The 22,642-nt window shown below is 39.2% G+C and overlaps 1 protein-coding gene across 1 annotated transcript; it reads left to right on the top strand.

Moving 5' to 3' along the window:
* The first annotated feature begins 161 nt into the window (after positions 1–161).
* On the top strand, positions 162–22,134 carry DSG2 (desmoglein 2). Its single transcript, XM_026049686.1, has 15 exons — positions 162–206; positions 6,037–6,072; positions 6,929–7,063; positions 8,343–8,501; positions 8,817–8,961; positions 10,252–10,412; positions 11,170–11,304; positions 11,434–11,619; positions 12,658–12,917; positions 13,780–13,922; positions 14,977–15,201; positions 16,311–16,541; positions 17,572–17,696; positions 18,830–19,180; positions 20,880–22,134. Exons 1-15 carry the CDS (start codon positions 162–164, stop codon positions 21,894–21,896), a joined length of 3,354 nt encoding a protein of 1,117 aa, XP_025905471.1. The 3' UTR covers positions 21,897–22,134.
* Positions 22,135–22,642: the final 508 nt, after the last annotated feature.

The raw sequence follows: 22,642 nt of genomic DNA, 5'->3' as shown, positions 1-22,642 counted from the left end.
GCCGAGCCGTGTCGGGCCGGACCCCGCCACGCGGCCGCCCCGGGCTCGGCGAAGGCGGGTCCCACCTGCCTGCCGGCCCGCCGGGACACTCCACCCACCCGCGCCTTCTTGTGCGGCCCCGGCGCCGTGGGCGCAGTGTCGGGGCGGGCCTGGCCGCGGACATGGCGCGGAGCTGCGCGGCGGCGGCGCGGCTGCTGGCGATGCTGGTGAGTCCTGGCGCGTCCCCTCGGGAGTAGGGGAGAAAAGCGCAACCCCCCCCTCACCGTGCCGCGCCAACTGCGGGAAGGAAAGGAAGAAAAGTAAAGAAAAAAAGAAAAACCGCCCTGCAGGGAGGGGAGGGGAGCGGGCGGCGCGGAGCCGCCAGCTCCCAGGCCCGCGGGGCTGCGCGGCGGCTGCCGCCCCCGGGCGCGGGGCGGGCTCCCTCGCAACGGGCTCTCGCCTTTGGGAAGCGAGGAGAAGTAACTCCCGCTTGCGGTGTGGAAGGAGGAAGAAAAATTGATGAAGATAAGCGCCTTTTTTCCTTTTTTTTTTCCTTTTCCCCTCGAGATTGTGTTGGGAACAGGAATGCAGGGAAGAACTCAGAACGTTGTCGCTTTCTGATTTGAAATACTTTGGGTTATCTTTTTCAAGGAGTTGTGTCAGGAGGGAGAATGGATAATAAAAGTTTCGTGCATTCGTGGAAATCTTTACTGCCTTGCATAACAGGTTTCTTAAAAATTCGGGATACTTCACATTTTTGTGTATCTCTTTCTTTTTTTTTTGTTTCCTCTACCGTCGCTTATCACCCTTTAAATCGTGCATACTACGAAGACCTTACAGCAGTGTCCTAAAAAACTGTGATCAAAAATAAGTAAATAAGAAGTTTCAGATATGTTTGATTGGGTCGGGCATTCTCTAGCTACGCAGGAAGCTCTCCCTCTCGTTTAACACCTTGTTCCAGGCTGTCCACCTGCCCAGGCTGGCAAAAGGCCTACCAGGCAAAATGCCTGGCAGCTCTGAGCAGGGAAGGAAATCTTGGATAGAGCCAAGGAGCTTGTGGAGCTGCTGGGGTAAGGAGTTGTGGTTAGCAGCTCTGCTTCCTGAACTTGGGATCCAGCAAAATCATCTTTCTTAGCTGCAAACTTCTTTGAAAACTCTTAATGTAGATTTAGTTGGCCAAGAGTCAGCCAGTAACAGTTAACTCTGTGCCTAGAATCAAGGAAGGAGTTGTGCTTTGGTTGCAAAGAGTTGTGTTTTTCTTTTTTCTTTTTTTTTTCTCTTCCAAAAGCACAATGGGAAATTTGCAACTGTTACTTTTTTTTTTTCCTTTCCCCCCTCCCCACTGAACCAATGCCAGTATCCATTTGAGTGGGCTTGTACTTGCCCAGGATCCCACTGGCTTTGCCTGCAGTGGAAAACGATTTACTTGTTTCTTTCATTTAAAGTTTGTACAGGGTGAAAGACGCTAAAATTGAGCAAAGTTTTGTTTCTTAGTACCTTAGTATACCCTCAATGGAATATGCTAGCAAATGGAGGTACCTTAGCGGGCCAGCATGAAGAAAGAGTGGCAATATTGTTTTCAGCTTTTTTTCTACTAATATGGACAAAGTCTTTAATGTGGGCGAAAGTCTAATAATTTATTTAAGAATACAGACAAAGGTTATTTGTTTTTTATGACATGCAGAGAAGGCACTGGAAAACTTCAAAAGCAGGAAGAAACTACTGGAGAAAAAAAGTAAAAGCAATCAAAAAGAGTTGTCTTTTACCACAGAAGCGTCAGGAATATCAAATTCATCCTTTATATGTTTTTTTTTTTTTCCTGGAACTGTCTAGTGGTGGTTTGCACTCAGCTCTGTGGTATGTATCCTCTTGGAGTCACAGAGCTCCCTGCAGCTCTCTGTGTCTGTGTCACTGTCTCCAGCTCTTCCCGAAAGATACGGGCGCCTGCGGGATGATAACGTGTTCATGTAGGTGCGGTCCTGACCTGGTGCACGTCCAAGGTGCACGCCCAGAGCCATGGTCCTGCAGTGCAGGCACAGCTCCTGACATGTCAAAGATCCCTGGGAGTTTTCTTGTGATTCTTAGGCAGGTGGACATCATATCTTTAGAAGAAGAGATGTTGGAAACACTGCTGGTCAAAGAAGAGCTGAGAGAGGTGTAAGGATTTTATTGTGCAGGTAGCAAAATTTTGCTTTTCTATGATCGTTTCAGATTGTATTTTGTTGATACTAGATTTCTAACTCTGATGATGCAAGATGTGATGAAATTCAGATTGTAAGCACCCACTTTATATTCTCAATAGCATACCGAAATGTATTAAAAAGTTGCAAAAATCTATACAGTGTTTCACCATTTCTTTTTTTAAGTTTAAGAACACAACAACAAAAAAACCTCCAAATGTGAAGGGGTGAAATTTGTGATAACTATTTTATCCATCTTACTCAATTCAATGCTAATTAAAAGCAAAACACCAGGGTGGAGGGGGACGGGGGGGAAGAAGGGAAAATTTCCTCCTTTCCTGATTCTGAATCAGACTTCCTAATTCTGGCTTTAAGAATCATGTTCTGTGATTCTTGAAACAATACTAGAGATTCCCAAAAAGTCTGGGATTCTCTAGACTAAAGGGATTTCTCTAAAGTCTAGAGAAAAGAAAGTAGATAAGGCACACAGTAACAGCTTTCAGATAAATAAAAGGTAATTGTGAGGTTATGAAGAAAGGGGGGCTATACTGTTTGGTGAGCCTATTTGAATCACAAAGAATGAGATTCTGTTTAAGGTACCTGAAATAAGTGTTTGAGCTTCTATTATGGAGAATGGAGAGGTAGTTGATACAGAGGTCACCTATGCTAGTGTTTTAATTTGGATTAATTTATGCTTTTGAAGCAACTCTCTAATRTGCACACATCTGACTCCTTCTGGATAAAACTAATTTGGAAGGTGCATCCATCCATTCATGGGTGTCTGGCAAACAGAATCAAACTTGTTTTAGTCTGAAGTAGAAATCAAGTGCAAAGCTGGTTCTCAGCAGCGTTTTGCCATACCAATCTTCTTGCGTTGGGCCTTGTGAAGTAGATACAGCCACAGTTGGTGGCTCCCAGGAAGAAATGACAGCAGTGAGCTGGAGAGGAACTACTTGCTCCTCTCCTTGTCTGTCCTTCTGTTGAGTACAGGGGAAGATGAGAAGCCACATTCACGTAGGCATAGAAACTTGGGTGTTTTAATCTGAAACTAAATCTCAGCCACAAAACAATATGATGTTCAGTCTGAAAGGGTAGCTATGCACTGCCCTGGATTAGATAGTGAGGTTGTGACATCTCTATCACTAGTTTTATGAACAGGCTAAACTATTGTTAGGAAGCATTTAAGTATAGATGTTGCCCCAGGGCAGGGAGATGGACTTCCAGATAACCTTTGCCARTCCCTTCAGCCATGTTTTCTAAGTGTACAAAATCTCCACCTACCCAGAGTCTAACCCTGCCACATTAACTGGCMGGATGTACAAGATCTGAACATCTTTTACACACAATGTATATGAAAGGAGCGCATTTTCAGGGCTTCTTGCTTCATAATGAAGCRAGGTAAGCAGGGACACACACCCTCTTACTCAGCCTGCATCCTTACAGGGTAAAATTCAGTGAGTGTTCAAAGCCTTTCCCTTTAGTCACTTCCTGATTATAACACGAACTCTCATTTGTACTAGAATTGATGGTTCTCCCTTTTCTCCTGCTCTCGCCTATGGCGGCTGTTTTCGTGAAGTATTTTGCTCTGGCCACAGGTTTTCCAGCTCTTTCCTGTAACAACTCAGGTGTCTTCTGACAATGCCTCTCAGCTTTGAGTCATCAATAGGTTTCATTGGTATTGGCTTATTTATTTATTTTGGTGTGGCAAGGCTTTAATCTATGTCCCTTGATAGGCTGTTACTGAGCTGTTTAAGAAAAAGTAGTAGTCCATATTATATAAATAAAAAAGAAATTCAGAATTAAATACCTGTTAGATATGTGAATTTTCCCATTTGCTTCAAAAAAAAATCGATTAAAATGTGGGGTTTTTCTTTCACATTTTTAAATTGCTGTATCTTTTTAAAGTTTTTAATAAAGACGCAGGAGTCTTTTGTATATTTCTTCCACATGGATTTATGCATATTGTAAATAAAATTACTGTTATTAAGCACTTTTTGTAGATTTCTTAGGAGCTCCTTCTTATATTCCCCATAAACCAGGGAATATAGACCAAAAAGTGCAAAAGTAGCCATGCTTTGTTATTATCTTAGCAATAGAACAGGAAGCTTTGAGGTTATTTTGTTAATAGATAACTCAGATCAATTTGTTTAAAAAAATATCATATTTCACTTTCTATTTATAATTACTAATTGGATCCTTCTCAGCTTTCTTGATGTGCTCTTCCTTAATGTTCATCTCAGTGGGAGATTTGTCCGTTCACAGTTTTCAGATACTTTTGTTTACCCTGTGGTTCTAGGAAACTCGATGCTTTCTTCCTCTCAACTCCACTAAAGATTGACAGAAAACAATCTCTCTCCAGTTTACCAATAGGGACAAAAAATAAATAAATAAATAAAAAAAAAAAAAAAAAAAAAGTTGAGCTCTTTGCTTCTCTGCACTTTCCAAAAGTGTTGTAACCCCTGTGGAAAAAATCCATGACTATGAAACAATTCTTATGTTACTCATCTCATGCATTCATCAATGTCTTATTGCTAAAATGTATTTTCTTATTAAAATTAAAAATCTGTTAAACTAGTACAGTGATTTTTATATGTATTTATGAAAACAACCTGATAGGCAGTTAAGAACTTGTAGCTCTTACAGTGATTATTTATTAAGGAACTTACTGATCATTGATTTTTGTCTTCAGGATTCATATATTAGGAAAAAATACCATTTGGAAAACAGAGTTTTATTATGCAAGTTGAAACAGACTGCTACATTTCCCAACACTATTCACTACATTGTGTGGGAGAGATAAGGTATTCTGTAAAGAGGAAAAGAAAACGATCATAGACTATCATAGATGAAGCTATTAAGGATGAGTCAGAAGGAGTGAACAGGGAGAGCCCAAACCACAACCTAGATAAAAGCCGGGGAGAATGTAAAGAATTACAAACTATTTCAGCTGGAAATACATTTCTTTGAGCCTGCTTTGTTTTAAGTATTAATATGAGCAAAAATCCAGTGAGATGCAAAATGTAAGCACATGTAAACGTTTTGGGAACAGTAAAAGTATTCTCTTATGATGTACGTTTCTCTGCCATGTTTCTGTGAGGAATGGAGATATGTCATGTATGCTCCTAAACTAGGTGGTTAAAGATAAGTGGGAAATTTATCGCTAGATAAGGAACATTATCACTAGAAAAACAGTCTGCTTTCAGGTGTGAAAAGAAAGAATGCAAGAGGAATGGTGAGGATCTAGCTTTTGCTCACTGACCACCAGAAATGCTCTTTTCCTCTCTGTACTCTAAGGCAATCAGTCCTTGCTCTAGCTGTTTCAATGTGGTTGCACAAATGCATATCCCGTTGTAATATTTTTGGTGCATATTTGTTTTTGGACATTAGTTAAAACCTCCTGTTCTCATATGTGTTCAGAAACACATCGTAATATGCATAATCCATGATTTCTTTGGAAAAGAAYGACCTGCTCCAAGGTGCTGCTGGCAGTTTATACCTACTCATATTAATGGCAATTTCCTATCTTTTGGAATGCTGAAAAAACATATGGCACAACAAACATGAATATTTAAAATTGATGTAAAGTCAGCATTTACTGAAAAAAGATTGTTTCTTAACTGCTGCTTGCCCTCCTAGGAAAACGAAGTGTAAAACCTTAACTTGTATTGCATTTTACCATTATAGTGTATTCTTAATGTGATTTCAGTTAAATTATTCACCAGAAAATATTAAATAGGAAGTAGTAAATGTTAATTTATATATATCAGATTCCTTCTGCATGATTTTGCAGTTCTTATGTGAGAAGTTATGCAAGTTTAGTTTTAATGCTGCTTAAGTGACGTAAAATTAATAACTTGTCATGTAATTTATTTTACAGATCTGCTTGAATTATGGAAATGGAATCCATTTTCAGGTAGGAAATTATGAAAAGTTACTTTTCTTTTTGAGTGACTGAAGAAGGGCAAGTGGCAAGGGCAAGCTTTCCTTTGGTGGATAAACAGCTTGAGTTGTACCATTTTCTGGAACTTGAAAGCTATGAAGTATAAGCAAACAGAAGTGAATCAGACAAATGCTACATCCATCAAAATGAGTCATGTTACACTTYAGGAAATCTTCCCTAAAACATGAAACTTGTTGCTGTCCACTTTTTCAAATCAAAATAGGCTGTAATTTTCTAGAAGACATCAATTCTGTGTCTGGAAGTCTAGAGCCATAGTGAGGACTAGACTGGTCAGATGGGAAAGCAATGGGCGGTCATGTAGTTGAGCGGGGATAGATGAGGTGAATTAGACAGAGATCTTTTGTGTCYTGAGTAGGATCTGTACTATAGAGAAGACTGATTAAAAGGAATATTGAAGAATGAGTAAACAGGGTAACAAGGTAGAAATGAGGGTTTAACAGCAGCCTGTACTGACAATTTTCTTCCCTRATCTGGTGACAGTCACTTAAATAAAACTATTCTGGCTGACTTTCACCTGCCCCTAGTTCTGGGTAACTTTGCCATGTGTTTATGTATTTGTCTTGCATATTTCTGTACTGATAGAGACCAGTCTTGTTTTCCCCCTCAAACAACTTTTGATGAACATGCAGCTCTCCGATTAAGTCTCAAAAGGCTAATGCTGGTGAACAGTTTCTAAATTTTTCGCTCTTAAATTTGGAAGAAAATGAATGGTGAGATCAGCATGCAGTTTGTGCTACAGTAGCATTAGAATATTTATCTTAAATGGCCAAATGTAATATTGATATTTAAACTTTTTTTTTTCCCACAGACTTATGTTCTAAAGCACGAAACTAGAGTGTTGAGTCATCCCCACAGTCTTGTCAGACAGAAGCGTGAATGGACAGTCCCTCCTGCTTTCATACGAGAGGAGGAAGATAACTCTTACAAGAATCCAATTGCTAAAGTAAGACAAAGAAAAAGATAAATAGGATATGGATAGGATATGCATAAAAATAGAAAGATGAAAATGTAAAACGAGTGTAGCTTCCTTAAACGCATACACAATTGCTTCTTGAATTTTAAAGATCTATCAAATGTCAGTAAAAATTTTGCATACTTGCCTTCTGCTTCCTCTTTCAGCAAATGAGTTACAGCTTGATTTGAGGGTCTCTTCTCTTTCCAGCCACCAGTTTTCATAAAACTTGTGGGACTGCAATACCCTTACAGCTTTTTTTTCTTTAATAGAAATGTGTATAATTGAATTTGGCAACCAGTGATTGGACAGCAAGTTCTTCCTGGAATCTACCATGCTTATGTATGCCTATTTATTTTTAGGAAACTAGGCTGAAAATAACCAAGGTGTTATCCTTTCATGAATGACAGATATGCATGTAGATCAGCACCGCTGCTGAAACCTGAACTCGCTGCATCTGTTGCTTTGGCTTATTAAGTATTTGTGGATTTTTTTGTAGGCKGCTATATGCTGCTTGGACTTGATCATCACCTTGATAGTGATACTACTAGTGGAGTAAGAATGCTTTCCCATGTGTTTCCAAGGAATTTCACCTAATTTCTGATAGCAGAGAGAGGTGTGCCTATACTGTCAGGAAATAATTTCTAGTGTGTGAAATCTCTTCTACTTGTTGCTCCTGATCTGGCCTTTTTCTTCCATTTTAGCAGTTTTTCACTCATTATCTCCGTTGCTAGCCTAGATCTAGTCCATGGTTTAAAAAGATGCTACATCTTAGTTCCAGGTTTTCCTTGAGTAGTTTTAATCTTCTCTGCCCCATTCATTGTTACAGACATTGTTCTCTCTTCCCTGCCTTGTTTTTCTTCCCTATTTGTCCTCTCATGAACTGCTGGTTACCTTCTTCCCTCGTTCCAACTTTGCATCTTATCCCACTCCATTTGCAGACTTTCCAGTCAACTCCTGTTTGCACTTCCATCCTATAGCACTCCTTTTACAAGCAGTTTCAGCTTCCTTTTCTGCATTCCTTCTCGCTCTCCATTCTCATTTTGAGGTCACCATCCCAGCTGTTGCACTGTCCCATCATGTTCCTTTTCTGTCTCCATTGCATCCTCGAATGAGCATGTCATGCTTCTTGCAACATCTCCATATCCAAACAAGCACAGGAAAACATGTTTGTTTCTATTTCTATGTTTATTCATTACAAAAATATTGATTTTTTTTCTCTTCATTCTTAAGATAGTTTTTAATTAACAATCTGTTGTATTCCTGATAGATACATTCTGATCTTGAAGAGACTGGGATAGTGGTAACTTACACTATATCTGGTCAAGGAGTAACAGAACCCCCTTACGGATTATTTGTTATCAATGGAAAGACTGGAGACCTGAACATAACAGGAAGGGTTGACAGAGAAAAAAATCCAGTGCTGCTTGTAAGTTGAATAGCTATGTTTTTTGTTTGTCTATTTGTTTATTTTCTACAAGTCTACTTCTATTGAGAAATATATATATATACGTGTGTGTGTGTGTGTGTGCGCGCATGTCTGTTTATATTTTTTATATATATATACATATATATAGTGTATGGGGGGTATATATTTATTGTGTGTATTTTTAAATTTACTTTTTGTTCAGATGTGTTGACTCCAGTTACTTTTGTTTATGGACATTTCTTTATGACAAGGTTAGGTAGAGCCATATAYATTAAAGTTATTTGTTGAATTTTCTTTCTCTTTGTATCATTTCAGATCCGAGGTCATGCTCTGGATAAAAATGGAGCAAAATTGGAAGAACCAATAGACCTGCCAATTAAAATCATAGATATAAATGACAATTTTCCAGTTTTTTCACATGAAGTTTTTGTTGGTTCAATTGAAGAATTAAGTCAAGCAGGTAACACTGTTTTTAAAATTGTTTATWCACTTGTCTTTTTCTCAACTCATGCAAGGATGCAAATGAACATAGTCTTTGCTTTAACATATCTGCAGGTGTGTTCTCTTATGTGGATGTTATTTGTTTTTGCATGCAAGTTTTCCACCTGTGGCTAAGCTGTGTGATGTAATGAAGAGAAAGTATCTATCCATATAGAGTCAGCAGACCAAAACTGTGCTTTATAATATGCTAACTTGGTTTAGTGTCAAAGCTACCACAAATCAAGGGACCAAACTCCTTAAGCAGGAACCATATGGAAAATGCAGTCCCCTTTCTGGGCTAGCAATCGCAGTATTTTGAGGAGCTGATTGCTGTTGCAGTGCCCGTGAAAAGTCCTGATTTATCTRTGCATACTGAAGTACTTATCAGAGCGTTTGGCCCTGATTCAAACCCCAATAGAGAAGTTAGCAGCAGTTTTCATGTTAACAGGGGTCATCGGGGTCATTTGATCAGAACTTGAGGTAACGCATTATATGCCAGAATGTAAGAAAAGGAAAGTTAGCGTCAAATAAGCCCATAAATCCTTCATGGTATCTGTTTCAATGCCACAGTAATCTGAAGAAATAAATTAGTGAACATCCAGTTCTGCAAGGTATTAAGTTCCCTCCATCTTCTCTGAAGTCAATAGGAGCCATATGGTAGTTACCCATCTGCCTGCATCTCTGCTAATGTATAAGCTCTGTATAGTTGTTTGAATCTAAGGTATGCCCTTTCTGAGAGGACAGGATGTCCTTTATCTTATGATTTAACAAGAGGATTGCAGTGTGTGTGGTCTGCCATATTTTTTTGAGCGATGTTGTTGGAAGACATTGCAAAGAGCAATTGTTTTGTTAATGTTCAGATAGAAAAGCCAGAACTGCTCTCTTTAATATAATGTGAGAGGGAAATATAGCTGTTGTGTACACTAACTTTCTATCTTTCTTTTCTGTTTTATCTACAATTCCTATCAGAAGTTTTTTCAGAGCTTTTAAATTATTTGATCTCTTGAATAATTATGGTGCACTGAATTCTGCAAATTAGAAATGTATGTTGAAAATGTTTTTCTTTTATATATATATATATAATTTTAGCAAGTATTACTTGGCTTTCAAAGACATTTGTTCATCTCTATTCATTAAATAAGTAAAGGCAGGAGCAACAGAAAATTGTGCAGTGGGTCTAACACACTCCATTATCTAGAATGTTACAGAAGAAAATACCTGTCGGTGCATGGCGATGTAAACTGATACTGTGTTTTTTTAAATTTCTTAGGTACAATTGTAATGAGGATAAATGCAACGGATGCAGATGAACCAAATAATCTAAATTCCAAAATTGCTTTCAGAATCATTTCCCAAAATCCTACTTCTGCATTCAGTATAAAGAAAGATACTGGCGAGGTTCAAGTAGCAACAATAAACCTTGACAGAGAGGTAAAATAACTCCCGTCAATGTGTCATAACAGCATGCTTTGTGCTTTGGCACTACCTGCCCAGGCAGAGAGCTGGTCCTCTCCTCTTCTTTTGCCTTTTTTGGGRATAAAGAAAATCCCTTGTCTCAATGCATGTTTTTCCAGGGGCTGTGAGTGTAGGAAGGGGCAGGATATCAGTGTCCGCAAGTCACCAGTCCTGTGCCACCAGCTTGCTGCAGCCCAAGCAGCAATCACGTGGAGAGAGGGGTCGATCCGCCCCGCTGCTGCGGAGCAAATGGCAAGGAGGGCCCAGGCCGCGTTCTGCAGAGCTGCTGGCTGTGCCTTGATTTTCACAGCTTGTTATGCAAAGCAGAGTGCAAAGAGTTAGGATGACTACTGCTATGAAGTAGTGTTGAAAGCTGTGTATTAGCAGCTCTCTATGCTTGCATGCGTTTTTGCTGGCCAGCAGATGGTGATGCTGGTTGTCTCACTGTACCCAAGGGCAGCGTCTCTGCATTTGTCTGTGTCCTAGCATGCGTGTGTCTCTGCTGCTGACCCTGTTCGTGTCCACAGACCTTTCCTATTCTCATTCAGTGGGTAAATGTAAAACTCCCAAAACTTTTCCTAAGTCCAGGACTCCAGGAATGCGAGTCAAGATAGTTGTGTGTGAAATCTAATACTAGTTAGAGAGAGGGAGTAACAAAAGTATAGTAAGGACAATAATCTATTTTATAAAACTATGCTTTCCTTTTAAACAGTTAATTTTTATATTCTCTCAGGCACACAGCAGCTATTCTTTGATGGTAGAAGCAAAAGACAGAGGTGGTAATTCAGATGGAAATGCTGCAACATGCTCTTTAGAAATCAAGATTTTAGATGTCAATGACAATTTTCCTGTTGTCGAAAGTCGTACAGTAAGTATATTTAACTTTCAGTTCTCACACCTTGTAGTATCACATCACTTGSAAACTTTTTTATGCAGGATTTACTGATGAGATAAAGTAAGTTGATGCATCCTTTTAAAGAATTTTGTTTGATTGCAGCTTGAAGGAAGCATTGAAGAAAACAAAGCAAATGTGGAAATTATGCGMATAAAAGTATTTGACAAAGATGAAGAGTTTTCCGATAATTGGCTGGCAAAATTTGCATTTGCTTCTGGTAATGAAGGTGGCTATTTTCATATAGAAACAGATGCCAAAACAAATGAAGGGATTTTGACTCTTGTGAAGGTTAGTATCCTCTTTACAGAATCTTTTTAAAATATCAGATAAAATATCAGATAAAATATCAGATAAAATATCAGATAAAATATCAGATAAAANTAAAATATCAGATAAAATATCAGATAAAATATCAGATAAAATATCAGATAAAATATCAGATAAAAAAGTTGAAATAAAGATCATTTATAACTGAAGTTAGTATGTATGCAGTAAATAATTTGTGGTGAGTATTCCTCCTTTTTCATGTTTTTGTTGTATAAAATAATTTCATGCAAAATAAATTTGCCTAGTCTTTCCATTTGCATTCTATGTGACCTCAGATGTATCTATGGGGGCAGAAGTTCCCAAATATTTCTTTCAGCCACATGAACACGTACACAGTAACCTTCACCTTATTTTTGTTCTCTCTGCTGGCCATGGTTTAATAATTTTTTTTTCTACCCTGCAGCCAAAAATAACATTGCAGGCAGTGTTTACTCCATGAGCCATAGGTTACGGACTATTTGATAAACTTCTATATGTCTCCTACTCCCTTTTAGTTAGATGGATAGTACCCTAAGAAAGAATTGTGTTTTATTCATTTTTTTTCTTTTTTTTTTTTTTGTGGTAGTGATAGTTTTATTGTTTTTTGTTTTTGTTTTTTGATTTCCTTAATGTTTACCAAAATGTACAATTATTTAATCAACTGCTAATAAATAATTAAAGGGGCAAGTAATATGGAGTACTAATGCATTAAAAGTAAAGACAAAAAATAAGGTTGACTCACTGTGCCTATCCTTAAATTAGTTTAAATTCAACCATATAAAAGATATGATTTTCTGTATCCTTTCCACTGATATACCACCCATGTGAAAATTTAAAAAAAAAAAAAAAAAATCTGTTATACACTCTTAAGGAGGTAAAGCATGACATATTGAGAGTAACATGTTAACTAATAGTTCTTCTTCACCTTATAGCATATTTTAAACAACATTATTTAAGTACTAATGGTATGACTGTTGTCTAGATATCAATTTTTAAGTTATCTCCTTTTCTGTGATTTAGGAACTAAATTATGAAGAAATGCAATCCCTAAACTTGGGAATTGTTGTCACAAATAAAGCAGAATTCCATGAGTCGATTAGAAAGAGCTATAAAGCACAAGCAATTCCAATCAAAATTAATGTGATTAACGTCCAAGAAGGTCCCAAATTCCCAGGTGGCACAAAAATCATTAAAACAAGTGAGACCATGAGGAAAAACCAGATTATTGGACAATATCAAGCCATTGATGAAGATACTGGAAAAGCAGCAGAGCGCATTACGTAAGAGTCTTCTTTTTATACCCATCTCGATTATATTTATATATTGAGTAAAACAAATCTTAATTAAAAATAATTATTCAGCTGAAATAACTTGAAAGGCAGCCTGCTTGCTTCTATGCATAATTGAGACATAAAAGGAAATCRTAATCATAAAAAATTGTTATGTAAAAAAATACTGTCTTAAATATCCTCCTTGTTTTGATGTATGTGGCGARACGAGTGTTTCTGCTGAAGCTCTGTTCTTGCCTGTTGTTTTTCACGCTCTTATGTTTTCAGGGTAAACTTGCTCAATTGACTTTGTCTATAGAAATATTAGGAGAAATTCTACAAAAATGTGTGGAAATCGGACAAAAACAGTGTTAGGTAGCCAGTTTGCGTGTCCAGATATATGCGACTTGCATTTAGATTTTCGAATTTCCTTTTTTCCAGCCAAAATTGCCTGGATTATCACCAGGGCATTTATAGACCCAGCTGCAACTAGCAGAGGTTCACACCTGGCTGTGGAAGCCTGTCATCCACTCGGGTGATGTGGCTGCAGCTGCTGCTGAGATTTGGGGGGCAGTAGGTATGGAGGGGAAGAAGATGGGCCCAGCAGCAGAGCTCCCTCTCCTGTTCRTTTTTTGCCCTCAATCTCATTTTACAATGCCTCTGTGCTTAAATGATGGCTCTACAGAAGGAAATTTCAACATTCATGGTTTATTTATAATCTTAGATTTACAGTTTAAGCCAGTAATAACAGCAGGGGAGTAAGACCTCATAGGCAGGCATCTAGTAGTAGCTTTAACCAAGGAGGAAGCTGCCTTTTCCATTCATGATTTTACTCATTATAAATATGTACACTTTTATATGCACTTTTAATCAGGTATCTCAAAGGAAGAGATTTGGCAAATTGGATCACAATAGACCCAAACACAGCTGAAATCAAACTTGCAAAAGATCTTGATTATGAATCAGTGCATGTAGTAAATGGKACCTACACTATCACTGTAATGGGCGTAACAAAAGGTAAGTCCAGAGTGTTTTTTTTTTCACACAGCTTGGTCAGACTTACTTGGTTGCAAATTTCCTGTTTGTTTATGGCTTTAGTTTGTCTTCCACAGCTACCTCCCTGTCTTTAACCACCTGACAGTTGGGTGTGCAGTACAGTTTTGTATAGGCTGTGTTTAGAGGAGAGAAATGAGCATCTCTTGAAGGGAGGTAACCCTTGCAATAGGTTCCCGAGATGCCCATTTCTCTCTCTTTCCTCTGCACAGAGGTTAAAAGTACGGTTGAGTGTGTGTAACATTTAGGTGGTAAAGTTAATGCACCCTAATAGGAATAGCCAAAAGTCAGCTGAYGGGCACTTCTCATGTGAAAGCTGCCAACAACGTTAGTGCAAAGGTTCAACTAAGCAGGTAACTAAGAACCTGGAAGTAGAGAGGCTTTCTGTAGTGCCTCATTAGATTCTAGCTATCTCTCACTGCCTTCTGCAAACACACCTGAAAGCTTTCCTGATGCTACTTTATGTACTCGTAAGTGCTACTAAAAGTTTGCTAAATGCTGTGTGTCCTCCTCTTTTCAGTGAGGGGGGCTTCTTTGTATCTCTAGACAGCCTAACTGTCTTGGCACTGAAGTTGTTAAAACCATACACTCTTATTGAGGCATTTTAGTGATAAGAGGTAATCTGTTCAGTTTACATGCTTCTTTCATGCTAAATCCATTTTGCTGCAAGGGTATTTCCAATTTAAACTAAATCACATTTACATTACAGCTTTTTTTTTTGTGGATGGATAAGAGTGTCTTGTGCCAGTCTCAGTACTCAGCAGATKTAAGAGCTGATGCATATAATAAGARTTCTCACTTTGCAGTCTGCATAGTACTGTRCAATTGTACACAGGAAATGCCTTTTAAATTAGTAAAAGAACTTTTCTTCAAAAGATCTTTCTCAATATACTTATAAATATCAGGTATGAAATACTGTTCCCATAAGCTTCAATGAGAGCATTTACTTTATTTTTTTAAAAAGTATAAACTTTTTATATATCAAATCAATATAATTTGTCATATTTTATATTCATAGATTATCCTAAGAAAACTGTCACCGGCACAGTCCTTCTTCAAGTTGAAGATGCAAATGATAATTGTCCAATTATTGTGGACCCTGTACGGACTGTGTGTTCAGATACAAAATCAATTGATGTTACAGCCACTGATCTGGATAGCTACCCTAACAGCGCTCCCTTTAGCTTYACTCTTATTGAGCAAGAGGGGACTACAAACGAATGGATGATTGGATCCAGAAATGGTGAGAAAATATATTTCAAATTGTTTGCAGGTCTTTGGAGTTTTACTGAGGTGCTTCATTTTAATTCTGGTCACACTGGTATTTTGGCCAAAAGACCAAAAAGAAAAGGAAAAAAAATTCACCTATGTGTAGTCATACATGAAGRCATCATTTGCGTCCTACTCTCTTCTCTCTGGTGTATGTAAAACCACAGTTATATATGCTGGGACCTAGCCCCTTCCTTTAGTTGGATCATCTTTGTCTAGCTTGATGACCCACTGTGGTGTCCAAGAGTTCATAGACGACCTGGGATTAAACTGTACTACTTCTCCCCATTGAAAGCAAGCAAAGTGATAACTAGATGAACTTTTTTAAAACTAAGCTCGAAGATATGATTGTGTTACTGGGCTGCAGATGCTTTAGTCTTTAATTTWAAAAGAAAATGTTTATAGTATGGGGCTTGAGGAAGGGAAATAGTATGCAAACTGTCCAAGATTCTCTTCACTTTAGGACTAGCAGCTCTAGGCCTCTGCACCTGCAGCYTTGTTACTTGAATCATTTGAATGAGTGCTGCAGTGTGGTTTTCCCTAGCTGCGATCATCTGGGCATCTCTCACCTAATTGTGTCCTTGACATCACTTGGCCACAGAAATGGGTGTGGGTTTTTGTGTGTATGTGTATTGCTTGGTGGGTTTTTTATTTWTTWTTTTTTTTWTWTTTTWTWTTTTTTTTAAGTTGCCTGGTCTCTGCTTGTGGCCTGTGACAGATTATTCTACAACTGAAATAGTTTTCTTTTATTCAGTCTTTAGTTGTTTGGATGCAATAGAGGTTAGGGTTAGACAGGTGGTCAAGCTGTATTATGTAATAGTTTCTGCTGGTTTAAAACTSTTCCACAGTTATCTAAGACCACAAGTGAGGGCAACTGCCTTGCTACCAGTGTGAATGATTTGATGAAAAATAACAGTGTATAAGCTGTAGAAACAACCAATCAAAATTAATTCCATTGCATTGGCATGACTTAACTGGAAGCCTAGGGGGAGGTTGAAAAGACCTTAGTTTACAGGGACTAGCTTTCTCTTTATTCACTTCTTGATTGTTTTATTTTTCTTTAACCTCATCCTTCTACCTCAGACACCAGTATACAGCTGATCCCACAAAACCTGAAAACTGGCAAAACTGAAGTTCCAATGTTAATACAAGATCACCAAGGATTCAGCTGTACCCAGAAACAGTCTCTACAGCTGAGTGTTTGTACATGTTCCCGTGACAGCTCTATACCTGTATGTGCTGCCGAGCGTCAGTCAGCAGGCCTGGGACCTGGAGCAATTGCACTAATCATCTTGGCAATTTTACTTTTGCTGCGTAAGTAAATATTTTGCATCATCTGTCTCAGAAGTGCTAAGAGTATGGTCTGCAAGGCACCTGAGAAGTAGTTTCTGCCCTGAGGGGTTTGTCTTTTTTTTTTTTTTTTTTTTTTTTTTTTTTTTTTTACTTTGTGAGTAATTTCCTAGTCAGTATGGCATCATGGCAAATTTTCAGCTAATTTTTTTTGGTAATATCAGCATTTCATCCTTGAAAGATTTCAAGCTTTCCTTTTCAGAATTAGTATTAGTGTTTGTTTACCTTGCCAGACTTGGGTTTTTGTTTAACATGCCATAAACACCACGTGGATAGGAATAAGAAAACTCCGGGTTTTCTACAGTTTCCCCATGTGAACCTCTATTCTTCCTCCTCAGGACACAGTGCTGTGGTTGTTCTCCAYCCTCTTCTCTGTCACTGACAGTTTGAATATGGTTACTTATGGTTTGAATATGGTCTGAATAGTGTACTATCTGTTGAGCTTCTATTTCTTCTTGCTGAAGAACAAAAACAGCCCTTTGAGTTGACTATGCATATACCAATGTTTTAAACTAGCAAAAACAAGAGTGTTTTCAGTTCCTCAGGTAACATTATAAACACTAAAATATCATAGGAGCAGTGAAGTGGAATCTATATAAAGCCATTTATTTGTCTAGCTATTTATTTGTCTAGTAGCAAAAGAAGAACTTAGAAATTTTAAGATTGTACATGTTTTTTTAGGACTGAAAATTCTCCAAGATKATATCTTTAGTAAGAAGTCCAGCTAAGCACATGCATGACTATTTGTAGGACTAAGGTCTTGACACAGGTCAATGGGCAATTTACTCTCCAAGAAACCATTCTGGCATATAGATCTAGAAAATATCTTGAATACTAAGGAAGCTTAGAAAATTCCTTATCAGTCCTAGCTATGCTTATCGCTAATTCATTAAAGATGCATTTCTGTATGGGAGCCACTCAGACTTCAGTATGTGCAGTTGTTGCTTTGGCCCCAGTCATCACATAATGGATGGCAAACTGTATTTCCTTGCAGTTATTCCACTATTATTGCTGTTGTGTCCATGTCGATCAAAAGCTAAGGGATTTGCTGCAATTCCGGACGGCAGTGAAGCGATGCTACGTAACTGGAACAGCGAGGGAGCAGCTCCTGAAGAGAAGGCATGTTTACCTAATAACATTTTGCTTTGATTTTCATCCAACTGTTTCAGTTTTGCACTTGGCAGTCTCTTCCACATTGGTGTTTCAAAGACATAGAGCAGATTCTAACCACACGTGAACATTAATGGAAATTAACTCTTGTCAGGCTTAGCAGGAGACATGTGGAAGATGAATTCCATCAGCAGTCTGGAAATACCAACTGTGATGTTTAAATTCCACAGTAAAGGGAAAGTAATCAAGCAAGTGCTGACAGTATCTGAACAGAGACAGGAGTGTGGGAAAAGCCCTGATGCTGCAAAGAGCAAAGTATTTACATTTGCAAGTGTAGAGTGCTGTGTGCCTATTTGGGAGTATGTTAAAGAAGTTTTTAAAAAAAAGGGGGGGGAGGGGGGTGTTTATAAAACTTAGTTTCCAATCACTAGTTCAAAGCTTCAGGATTCATTTTAATTGTCTTATATAGAGGAAAATCTTGAACTCAGTGTTCTTCTTTCTCTCTGCATATTTTCATTATTTCTGCTTTTTTTTTTTATATATTTTCCTCTTCCCTTTTTTTGTGTCTTACCAAACATAATTTTCTGAAAAATGGGGATGACACTAGCACKCTTTTGGGTTCTATGCTATCAAAGAAATAGGGGTAAGGTAATAAACCTTCATTTAAGGCCAATACTCACTATTTTTTGACAGAAAACAGTTAACACGGAAGACTAACTTCTAGGGAAGAAAAAAAAGTCTGTGTAGTTCCATTCTTTTGCTTGGGGAATGCTGGGGGGGGCCTGTGTCTCTGCCTGAAGGGAACTACCAAAACCTTCTTGGAACAGTTGAGCTCTAGAGTTTTGCAAGGGTTTTGTTTTCTTTTTGTTTGTTTCTTTTCTTCTTTCTCTCTTTGATTCCCAAACCTCTTAGTTTTAGGAAACAATGCATCTAACTCTCCTTGAGAACACAGTCATGGAAGCTACACCCTGTTTCATGAGGCACTTGACTCTTTGCAGCAACATGTTTTAAGTACAAATTTGAACGAGTCATCAAACAGCACCCTCCCAGGTCTCACCCAGCCTCGCTGCTGGTTTGGTGAGTTCCGTGTGCTTGACAACACAGCTTTCATGTCACGTCTTAATTTGTATTGTTTTATGTAGTCCATGCTCAACCTCATCACACCCACTGTAGCGGGGAAGTCGGGAGCAGCAGCTGGAGCAGCAGCAGCAGCAGCCGCAGCCGCCGGAGCAGCAGGAGCAGGAATGAGCACAACAGAAGGCAGCAGTCATGCATCTCATGTGAGAGAGCATTGCAACACTGTGACCAGAACCAGTGAAAGATGGGAGGAGCAAAGGCCTCTCTTCTCCGATGCCAGTTATGGAGCCATGGCAGCTGGAGGGGCTGAAGGTGTGACAGCTGGAGAAGGCAAGACAGTGATGGCCGGAGGAGGTGTGATGATCGCAGCTGGAGGAGCCATGAATGAAGAATTCTTAAGAGACTACTTCAGTGATGTAAGCATATGACCTGAGTAGCAGATATTGGTGCTTAGAGATGGTAGTATGTGATTCTTGGGAAAGTGAGTTGTGAAATGGCACTTACGTTATTGCAAGCAGCAATACTCAGATCCTATGGCTCAGATACTATGTTCTGTGCTTTGTATATCTGTGGTAGGGACAGTTTATGGGTTCAGGCTCACATGTGGGGCTTAAAGCATGTCAGTGCTCATTCTCACAGCACTGTTTAGATGCTATGAGGCTGATGAGAGTCTCCTTGAGAGAGACTGGGGAATGGAATTCTGAATATYTGGCAGCAAACAAGGAGTGCCTTATTGACAAAGAGAAGCTGCATGGGGGATCATGTGATATAAAATTTAGGCACTTAAGCATCTTATCTGGGTCTGTAGAGAGGCACTTTCATGACACTTCATGAATCACAGCTAAGAACCTCATGGAGAAAGTACTTGAAAGATAGGCTATAGATGGCAAAGTGTAGAGAGCGAGGTTTGTTGACTTGAAACAGCTGATGAAGTGGTGCTGATGTTGTCTTTTTGTCCAACAGCTTGCTTTTTCCCCTGGACATTGTTCTTTGTAGTGTTGTGCATAATCTGAGCAACCTGCTCAAGTACTGCAGGACAGCTTAACTGAGTGACTACAGTGAGTTTCACAACTTTTAGGAGGCTACTTGGGAGATACTTCAGATTATCAGGAGAAAAACAGACAAATAACCAAACCATGTTGTTTTGGATGTGTTTAAATTTTTTTTTTTTTTTTTTTTTTGTAGTTACGTTTCTGAGAATGTAGCCACTTCCAGTATCAAATATAGATCAACATATGGAGACAGTTTGGATATATTCTACATTGTCCAGGTGCCTAAGCTAATCTGCACAACAAAATCTTGACTGTGGCAGCAGAGTTGCTCTGAACATAAGCCAGCAAACAAATGAGGTGAAGCTGGTTCAACAGGTTCCAGTTACTGTCTTTAGTCCTGGAATTAAAGTTGGTGCAAGCATATGCAAGGATATTCAAGCTAGTGCCCTGGAATTAAAGTTGGTGCAAAGATATTCAAGCTAGGGCCTGAAGCTAATTTTGTTGTAGATGCTGCTTCCTGCTTCTTCCGAAATGGCCTGCATAGCTCCAGCTTGCATGTTGGGACTTAGGTGCCTATGTTTCCATAGGTATTAACTTTGCAATTTGTTCATTCTTTTGGTGTCGTCAGATTCTGCAGGCTATGCTGGTGAACAGGGCCATGCAGGTGATAACGTGTCAACATGTATTCATTAAGCATCTGTTTATATATTAGGATACTGTCAGGTGTGTTTTTGAAACTGTTCCACAGAGACTTAGTTACATATGAAGTTAATTCATAACAAAATACAAAATAAAAGCATTAAAAGCATTCTTGGTCTGTTTGCGAGGATAGTGTAGTATCACAAATGGATATTTGGCAGTTTTAACAGAAGATGTTGATAGTACTTGAGGTCTGTGGCTTACTCCTRGAGTATAGTATTCTTTCTGTCATTTAGTGCAATGTCAAATTCAGACAATGTCATTTTTTTTAACAGGTGAAAAGAGGTACAACCTTGGTCAGTTGTCAGTGTTTGTGGGTTCTGTTAAACTCTTATTCTAACTTTTTAAGAAAATATTCCAAATCTTCACAACTGATAATGTCTGGAACTGCCATTAACAATCTTTTTTTTTTTTCTCTCTTTAGAAAGTTGTCTCTTTCGTGGAAGAAGATGAAGCCCAAGCTGCAAAGGATTGTCTCCTGGTTTATTCTCGCGGAGAGTCAAGCTCTCCCCATGGGTCCGTTGGCTGCTGCAGCTTTATTGAGAGTGATCTTGATGACCACTTTCTTGATGATTTAGGGGATAAATTTAAGACTCTAGCAGAAATATGCATGGGTAGGCACATAGACATGAAACACTCCAGGAATGAATCAAGTTTCGGTCCTAATGATGCAAAGCCACAGTTCCTAGATCAGCAAAGTACTTTCATTTCCAAGCAAGCCCTTGCCTCGGGCAGCCACTCACAGACAGCCCAGGCAGCAGCTAGAGAGAGCGCTGGAGGAGCAGACACTGTATCTCAGGAGGTGGTCACGGAAACAACCTTTGTGTCAAGGTCTGCACAGCATGAAGCCAGGCCTGTTTCCAAACCGTTCGCTGAGAGCAGTGTCACTGTGACAGAAACCTCCTACTCTGCTGCCCCTGCTGCCACTGTTTTCCTAGATCCCCAGTTTAAGGAGAATGTAGTGGTGACAGAGAGAGTGTTTGCACCTGCTTCAACATTGCAGGACATGGTAGAAGTCCCCAGTTTGCCAAATGGAAGTAACATAGTGGTCACAGAAAGGAAGATTAAGCCAGAGGGTGCTAGGCCAGGAGTCTTAACAGCTCCAGATCTCCCGGATTCACAGTATGTCCTTGTAAGAGAAAGGGAGAGGGTGCTTGTGCCCACTCCTGATCAGGGCTCACTGAGCTTGCCTGGTTTGTCCGAAGGGCAGAGTGTGGTGGTGACCGAGCGGGTGGTCACACCAGCCCAGCTCCCAGGGATGCAGAGCAGAAGCGAACACGCAGCAGGTGCTGGACCAGGCATGCAGGAGCACGTATTAATCACAGACTCCCTGCGCAACCAGCCAGGTCTGGCCTCAGAGGGGATTCCTCCATCCGGGTCCACTCTGAGCAAGTCTTCACGAGTCACAAAATACAGCACTGTACAGTATACTCGCTCATAATTGGGGCCTCTCCCAGACATCTGTGTTTCTTTTACTTCAGTGCACATGTTGCTTTTAGGCTCTTTCTTGAGCTCTCTACTTTTTGGAACTTTAAAAATTTCATGGACTGGCTAGTGGTAGGTCCAATAAATAACAACTATGACCAAGAGGCTAAAGAAGGGAATCTGGTGATGTTAAGTATCACTTGCAGTGGTGCTTTTGAAGTGGAAAGGTGCAGGGAAAATGTATTTTCCTTCTTTGCTATGTTTGGAATTGTTTTTATTCAGCTAGTATACCGACACATCACTATAACTACAGAACATAAAAAAGCAGGAAAAAAAAAAAAATCTGAAATCTTACAGTGGATGGTTGGGTACAAAATTTATGTTAAATTTCTAAACTACCACTTTGTCTGATCCGATCTCCCCCAAAGAGGCATCAGTTCCTCATTTTGTGATTACCATTTTTTTTTACCTTGTGGGCCAGGGCAGCTCCTCTGAAGCTGAAGCTCCAGAGTACCAAGCAGTAGCTAATTTACAGTGAAATCTTCCTTCCTTAGAAGGTCAGTCCCCAAAGTCGTTGTGTTCTCAGGGTGGCAGTGTGATCCTCTTCTGGAGGGATGTTGCAACTTCAGGTTATCAGCAGTTGTCTTCTGAGTCATCACTTGCATGGATTGCACATGGATTAAGAATGAATAGTAAAAATGCAAAGAACTGAAATTGTTCAGTACCTCTCAACATAAAACTTACTTGGCCTGCATCTAGATA

Source organism: Nothoprocta perdicaria, unplaced genomic scaffold (assembly GCF_003342845.1).
Source record: "Nothoprocta perdicaria isolate Ctin4 unplaced genomic scaffold, notPer1 scaffold_60, whole genome shotgun sequence".
In the NCBI taxonomy this organism is placed as follows: Eukaryota; Metazoa; Chordata; class Aves; order Tinamiformes; family Tinamidae; genus Nothoprocta; species Nothoprocta perdicaria.
This window is presented reverse-complemented; position numbering and strand designations above follow the sequence as displayed.